Source organism: Theropithecus gelada, chromosome 19, assembly GCF_003255815.1.
Source record: "Theropithecus gelada isolate Dixy chromosome 19, Tgel_1.0, whole genome shotgun sequence".
In the NCBI taxonomy this organism is placed as follows: Eukaryota; Metazoa; Chordata; class Mammalia; order Primates; family Cercopithecidae; genus Theropithecus; species Theropithecus gelada.
Genome location: NC_037687.1, coordinates 3,410,198 through 3,417,913, shown reverse-complemented (window position 1 = coordinate 3,417,913; position 7,716 = coordinate 3,410,198). Strand labels below are relative to the sequence as shown.

Below are 7,716 nucleotides of genomic sequence, written 5' to 3'. Positions count from 1 at the left end.
ATTGCCACGTGCACCGGCTCCCCCCGCGCGGGCAGGCGGCGAGGAGTCCACACCCGCCAGACAGAGGTGGGGAAAGTCTCTCCAGCGAATGTGGAAGATCCACCCACTTGAAACGACGGGGCTTTAAAACCAGGACCCCGTCTCCCAGGAGCACTGGGTGGGTCCCGGCCCCTCCCCGTCTAGCCTCAAACATTTCCAGGACTGCTCAACAAAAACACAAAACAAATCCAAAGAAAAGTCACAAATACATATGTACACATGCACACCAACCCCACTGGGGACACCAGGCTATTGGGATGTGGGGAGTGGGGGTTCCCAAGCACAGCAGGGTGGCAGGTGGGACCCTCGGACTCCAGCCCGCCCCACCCTCTCCACGTCTCCACCAGTGAAATGGGAAGGGGCGGGGGGGGCAGGCAGTGCTCAGCTCAGGCCCCACTCCCCAGCCTTGCCTCCCTCCCCGCCTGCTGTGCGGCTTGGGAGCATGAGACAGAGGAACAGAGGAGCCCGGGAAGCTTCTGGAAGGACGGAGGGCGCCCACCTCCTGGACCCCTTGGGTCTCCTTGGCTTCCCCACGGCCGCCGGCGCTGGTGGACAGGACAGGTGAAGACACAGGCAGCCTGGGAGCGGGGGCCACACCGCCGCTGGCCTCCACAGGACCCAGCCACCCAGCAGGCACGGGGGACGCAAGTCTTGCGCGGGGAAGGGGGACGCTGGCCCGGTGAGGGCACGTGTTGAAGAATGCACGAAGACGTGGCATCTGTTGTGCTCCTCTCCAGCCAGGGCAGTGAGCAGGCCCGTGTTCAGTTCTCCTGGGGTGACGAGTCCAGAGCAGACGTCCTCCTCCGGTGTGAGGGTGACGCTCAGCCAGGATGCACAGGCCCATCTGAAGCCCACTGCCTGCCAGGTGACGGCCGTGACACAGATGCTTCCAGAGAGACTGCTACTTCGAGCGGTGACAGCAGAGGTGGCTGCAAGGACGCCGTGAAGCCCAGGCGGGGACTGTCTCCTGGATCCACAGGCCGGTTCCGCCAGTGGCCCTGAGCCATCTGCCCAGGCCTACACGTCTTGGTCTGGCCTTGGGTCTGGCCTTGGGTTTGACGTAGTGGGACTGCAGCCGTGAACGGGCAACCGGGGGTCTGAGGCCCCCACCAATCAGCCCTGGTATCTGGTGGTCTGTTCCGTGCAGACGTGGGCAGTTCCAGGAAGAGCAAGCGGCGCCGGTGGGCAGGTGATGAACAGATGGAGGCAGTGAGGGTCCCAGGGGGCGTCCATCGCTCTGAGTACAGACGGTCTGAGCCGGGACCGTCCAATGTGGTTCTTGCCCTTTAGGAAGGGAGACAGAGCCCCTGATGCTGAGGGTCCCCGACCACGTGCCCACCCCAGATACTGGTGGACATGGTTCACAATCAGGCATTTAATGAGACTCCAGGATCCTCCAGGCCCAGCTCCCCGCCCGCCCGGCCGCCTTCCTCGGGGGACAAGCGCTGGGAAGGCAGGGTCCATGCAAGCTGAGGAGCTGGGGTCCTCCGACAATGGCTGGCGTGGTGCGGTCCTGCCCGGTAGGTTTACCGGATCCTGGTGAAGAGGTTGAGCACAGACACAGACTCCTGCAGACACATGGGGGTGGGAGACGCGCTGAGCCGCAACCCTAGGGAGGAAGCTGCCAGGAGGGAACCTGAGGCTGTGGGGCTTGGTCCTGAGGGGCTGGGAGGTGCCGGTCCAGCCTCGGCCTGCCACACTGCCCCTGACACATGACCTGGAATTTGACGTAAGGGAAGCTCGGAGGTGGGGGGACCCAGGGGAGGGTACGCCAGAGGACAGTGGGGATAGGGACGACCTTGGGACAGGCTGGGGCGGGGGCGAGTGGCGCTGATACCGACCCACTTTACCTTTGTCGAACGGGTTTTGCTAAAGACATTCCAGAACCTCAGGGTCTCGTCTCCAGCACCAGTGACGATGGCCTCCCCATCAGGGGACATTGCCTGTGGACAGGAGGGAAGCACCCCATGTCACCGGGCCTCTAGGTGCCTCAGGACAGTGCTGGGGGACCGAAGGAAAGGGGAGCAAGGTGTGGGGTGGCTGGGACCCCCAACCCAGGTTGCATGGGCAGAGCCCAGACTCTGGGACCAGGAGGGAGGAGCAGGCCGGGGCCACCACAGGCAGAAACCAAGGTTGGAGTCTTTTTGTTTTTTTTTAATTTTAAGACAGGGTCTGGCTCTGTCACCCAGGCCAGAGTGTGCAGTGGGGCGATCCTGGCTCACTGCAGCCTTGATCTCCTGGGCTCAGGTGATCCTCCCATCTCAGCCTCCTGAGTAGCTGGGACTACAGGTGCACACCACCACACCTGGCTCACTTAAAAAAAGGTTTTGTAGAGACGGGGTCTTGCTACATTGCCCAGGCTGGTCTTGAACTCCTGGGCTCAAGCGATCCTCCCACCCTGGCTTCCTGAAGTGGAGGGATTATAGGCGTGAGCCATCGCACCTGGCCAAGGTTGGAGCATTTTTGCAAAACACAAAGGACACCCCTTTGCAAGGTGGGGCCGTCCACTCTGAGTAGATGAGGGACTGTCAGATGCGCGGATGAAAGCACAAAACATGTTTTTCAGGGAAGAAATAAAACCTTGGCCAGTGAGGGCACGTAGGGTCAAGGACGCCTCCTGGCCCCCTTCCAGCGACGTGCACACAGTTACTGCGAGGACGGCCACGGGGTCATCTGAGTGGTCAGGTGTGAGGTAATTTTGGCCTTCCTCTTCACCCCTCTTTTTGGGGAAAATAAACAAATGAAGAGGCTGAGGTCCTCCAGGAGGACAGGGCCCACACCTGCAGGGCTGGGCAGTTCGGTAAAGCCCATTCCAACGCTGGCAATACAACCAGCACCAGATGCCCCGACAGCCAGCCCCGGTGCTGGGTCCCGCGGGGTTTTACATCTGCACACCACCCTCCCTAAGAACACAGGACAGGTGCTCTGGGGCGGCCTCAGCAGTTTGTCCAGAATCCCGGGGCACCTTGAAGTGCCTGGCGTGCACTCACCAGGTACAGCACGCGGTAGGAGTGCCCAGTCAGCTTGGCCACCTGGGTCAGGGAGGGGTACTTCCAGACAAGGATCTGGTTCTGTGAGTAGCCGTGCGTGCTCACCTGGAGGGTGGAGGGGGCACCGCGGTCGGTGGGGGGAACGAGGCCGGGCGCTATGCCTGCTGCCTCCTATGTACCCGCCCGAGCCCGTTAGAGAGCTCGGAGCCACCAGCCAGCCCGGGAGGAGCAGGGGATACGGGGATGTGGCTCTGCCTCCTGAGTCTGTCTGGGAGGTGTGAAGGCCACAGGTGTACCCCTCCACCCACCGCCAAAGGCTGGAGCCCAACAAGGACCCACACAGGGCCCACAGCCCCTCTGACCCGCCTGCAAGTCATCCCTGACACTCTCCTGGTGGCGCATGCCTGGAGTGGCTGAAGCAGGCCAGGGTGCTCCGCAGAGCCCACTTGGTCCTGGGCCTCCCCTCTCAGCAGAAGCAGCTGTGGGAGCTCCCCGGCTCCTCACAGAGCCGCCAGGTGTGGCTGTGACGAGGGCCCAGAGGCTCCAAGTCTTGCCCCAGGTGAGGCCCTGATGGGGCCCAGGGGCCTTGCCTTCCCCCTCCATCCCCGACAACTCCCTGCCTCCCTGCCCAGCCTCCTTCCTCCATCTCCCTTCAGTGCCTCTGACCCATCTCCCCACAGGCCGCTCTCAGATGGCAGGCAAGGGGCCAGCAGGACACACATCCTGAGGCCTGGTGGGAGGCTGGGTCACCCGTGCTCACCAGCTCATTGGCATGCTTGGACCAGGCCAGATTGCACACTTGGGAGCCCGTGTCGATACACTGCAGCGGCTGTCCCGTCAGCGTGTTCCAGAAGCGGATGCAGCGGTCGGCTGTGCCGCCCCCCGAGGCCAGCAGCCCGTGCTGATGCGGGGACCAGGCAATGGCCTTCACAGCCGCCAGGTGCTCCGTGTACTGCTGCACGGGGCTCAGGCTCGAGTGATTCCAGACCAGCAGCTGGGGGACAGGGGCTGTGAGGCCGGGGCTGTCCCAGCCCTATGGTCCCATAGGCCGGTCCTCACAGGGGTGATAACCTGCCCTGGCACCCCACCCCACACCCCTCCTGCTGCTCCCTCAAGGACCCCTGGGGGCACACACTCGTCACCCTGTGCCACAGGGCAGGACTGGCTAAGCAGGAAGGACAAGCCCAGGACCCTGCTGATGGCTGTGGAGTGGGCCCCACGCCCACCCCCAGCCCAGGCTTCACCATTCCTGCCAGCATGAGGGGTGCGGCTCCTGGGGAAGGGGAAGTCCAGGCTCGGGGCAGGAGTACCTTGTTGTCGTTGCCCCCTGAGGCGAGGAGCTGGTGGTCTGTGGACCACTTGAGCCCGCACACCTCCTGCCGGTGGCCCTGCAGCCGCCGCTCTGACTGCAGGGGTGGGGTGCGGATGTCCCTCTGCAGGATCATGCGGTCGCGGCTCCCGGACGACAGCTGCTCAGCGTTCCAGGCCAGCGCCCCTGGAGGCCAGGCGGAAGTAGGGTTGAGCCTCTCCTGGCCTCGGGGAGCTGGGGCCTTGGGGAGCTCACCAGCCATGGGACCCGGGCACCTCACCGACGCGTGCCGTGTGGCCCTCCAACATGGACAGCTTCTTCCCTGCGGCCGCGTCCCAGATTTGCACAAAGCCCTTGTGTGTGCCCACCGCCACCAGGTTCCCCTAGGAGCGAAGGCACAGGCAGAGCACCAGCGTCAGGTGTGGCCCGGGGACTGCCCGGCTTGGACTTGCTCACGCCAGGCTCTCCCCTCACCGGGGCTCTGGGATGGTTTCCCGAAAGACTCTTGAATGCGCGTCTCTTTGGAAGAAGCTTAAATCCCCTCAGCACATTCTGGGGTGGCGGGCACGCCCCACGCATGCGACGCCTGGGTTTGTCAGAGTCCAGCCAAGACTCAGGGTACGTGGAGCTTCCCACAGGGACATGTCACACAGAGGGAAGGAGAAACTGCAGACACCGAGCTCCAGGTTCCACACATGCCCAGGAGCTGGGCAACACGTGTGGCTGTCTGCAACTGACTGAGGCGCATGAAAGTCTATGTGGATGGAGGGAGGGTGAGTGTACACGCTGGACACAGCGAGGGGTTACAAGCACTAGCGGCAGCCCTGGGCAGCTCTGGGCAGGGGGCACTGGCCCTCCCCATGACATGCTTCAAAGCTGCTGCTGGGATGTTCTCATCGTAGTCTAAAATGGAACTAAAGCCCACTCCACCCTGAGTGGAAACTGGAGCTCCAGGGGAGCGAGTCCTGGGTGGGCAGGTCCCACAGAAGGAACCGGGGTGTTGCTTCCCCACGGATCCTGCCATCCTTTCTGGGGGCCTGACGGGTGCCTGCTCATCCCTGTTACTCCCTCCACCAGGACCACACCAAGGCCGGGGACAGTGGGGGACACAGACCTATGCTTGGACACAGGCGACCTCAGGCCACACACTAGCCCCTGTGGGTCTTCAAGGCCCCCAACATGGTCAAGGGCCCCATCAGATCTCCCAGGTGGGGGCCAAGCCCTCTGCACTCACCCGCTCAGACCAGCCCACGGAGGTCACTGAGTCCCCTTCCACCGAGAGGTCACAGAGCCGCGTCACCTGGAGGCAGAGGTCAGTGTGAGCTTTGCCGCTGGTCTCGAAGCCCCAGTCTATCCATGTGTACATTCACCCCTCCACTGTCTCACCCACCCACTCTCATCCACTCTCCCACCCACTCCTCAACTACTCCCGTCCACTCTCCCATCCGCTCACCCGTCCACTCTCTCATCCACTCTCCCATCCACTCTCCCATCCATTCACCCGTCCACTCTCCCACTCTCCCGTCCACTCACCCGTCCACTCTCCCACTCACTCACCCGTCCACTCACCTGTCCACTCTCTCATCCACTCACCCACCCACTCTCCCATCCACTCTCCTGTCCACTCATTCACTCTCTCATCACTCCAGGCCCGTGGGGTCTCTGGGTTGGTCACTGCTGGGACCTGGCACGCTCAACTGGGATGTGGACAAAAGACACAGACGCAGGGGACACAGGCCTGCATGGGACGAGCGGATGATGGGAGGAAGCGCCAACTCTCGCTCTCCCGAGACGACTCGCATGGCGTTATCCCTGAAACCCCCACCCCAGCAGTATCTGCTGCTGCCCTGCACCAGCAACCCAGGCTTCCTGCAGGGACCAGTAGGCCCCGTGCATCCAGAGGCCACTCCAGGACAGTGACTACTCAGTGGTTATGGTGGCCCCTGGGCTCAGCCAGGCTGGGACACCTGTCTCTTCTCCTTTATGGAGCTGAACAGAGACTGTGGTTTCAGTGGGGACCCCATGCTGCTGCAGATGCCACTGCTGGCGGGGAGGGCCATGGCTGGGGGGCCTGGGGGGCTGGGAGGCCCTGGCTAGGAGGGCCATGGCAGGCGCCTGGCTCGTACTGATGCTCCCCGGATCCCAGTGGGTACACTGAGGTCTGCTGGGAGCTGGGGAGGCCCTCGTGCACAGGCACACCCCACGCGGCACCCACCTGGCTGGTGCAGGCGCTCCACAGGTACACGCAGGTGCCCAGCCCCACGCTGAGCACATTGAGGGACGACCAGTCCACCAGATTGAGGTAGAAGTCGTCCTGCAGCTCGGGCGCATCCAGCACCTTGAAGGGGATCTTGGAGATCTTGCGGGTGGGTTTCCGTGGGGACCGGAGCAGCTTCTGGCTGCAGAGGCGGCCGCGTGGCGTGCGTCAGCCACTGCACTTGGGTAACTTCTTGCAAACGCATGGGAAGTACCTCCTCCCGCGCCAGTCCCAGGAGCCCAGTCCGGCCCCTCCGATCACCACCACCACCACGTGATCCTAACCTGGGGACGGCCCCACAGCCCTTCACCCTCAGGTGTCTGGCTGCTCTGGGCTCCCTTCCACAGCTGTGCTGGCTCTGCTGCCCACACCTCCTCCAGGCAGCCCTTCCTGACTACACTGCCCCCTGTCTGAGGCCAACACTGCCAGGCCATGGTGTGCCCTCAGTGAGGGGGTCTCTGGGCCACTCTAGGCCTGGTGTACACTTCTATTACTGACCATGGCCTCATGGGGGGCTGGGCCCCCTCCACTCTGACTCTGGGGGAGGACACATCACAGCTCCAGGCCACTATGCCCTGGGAAGCCCCCTTCAGCCTCGCCCACCAGGACCCACAGGGACACCCACCTCTTGTTGCTGACGGGAGACAAGGAGTAGGGAGACACGTCATTGCCATCATCGGGGCTGGAGCGCTTGGTGCTGAGGGAATACTGCAGAGTGGGGGACACGCCAGCTGAGCGGACGCCCAGGCCGTAGGACCCTCAGAGCTGGACCCCAGCAGCCCACACTCCTGGTACAGCTCGTAGCCCTAAGGCAGGCGCTAAGACCCTGTGCAGAGCAGCTGTGAACAGGAAGGCGCCTTCCTGGCAGGGACTGTGGACCCCCACCCCTTCCGCCCTCTCTCAGGGAACCAAGCCAGGCTCTGTGTGATTCTGCCTTTGGGCTCCCAGATCATGTGGACAGAGTGCGGCCCTGTGGGAGTACCCAGTGCCGCCTCCTGCGGGCAGGACCCCACCGTCTTGGGTATTCGGGACACCAGGTAGCATTGGTGTGGGGAGAAAAAGCCCAAGAGGCTGAGCCTGGATTCCTCCTGCACCCCCACTTTCCAGCTTACCTGCTGGGT

The 7,716-nt window shown here is 63.3% G+C and overlaps 1 protein-coding gene across 1 annotated transcript in view; it reads right to left on the bottom strand.

The window, feature by feature from the left end:
• Window positions 1-226: 226 nt before the first annotated feature.
• FZR1 (fizzy and cell division cycle 20 related 1) overlaps window positions 227-7,716 on the bottom strand; it is a 29,731-nt gene continuing 22,241 nt past the window's right edge. The window contains exons 6-14 of the mRNA XM_025366412.1: window positions 7,221-7,303; window positions 6,554-6,737; window positions 5,573-5,638; window positions 4,619-4,721; window positions 4,340-4,524; window positions 3,790-4,023; window positions 3,030-3,134; window positions 1,890-1,982; window positions 227-1,607 (exon numbers count right to left, since the gene is read on the bottom strand). Coding sequence (XP_025222197.1) covers window positions 1,566-1,607; window positions 1,890-1,982; window positions 3,030-3,134; window positions 3,790-4,023; window positions 4,340-4,524; window positions 4,619-4,721; window positions 5,573-5,638; window positions 6,554-6,737; window positions 7,221-7,303 — 1,095 coding nt within the window. The 3' untranslated portion in view covers window positions 227-1,565. The remainder of the gene's footprint in view (window positions 1,608-1,889; window positions 1,983-3,029; window positions 3,135-3,789; window positions 4,024-4,339; window positions 4,525-4,618; window positions 4,722-5,572; window positions 5,639-6,553; window positions 6,738-7,220; window positions 7,304-7,716) is intronic.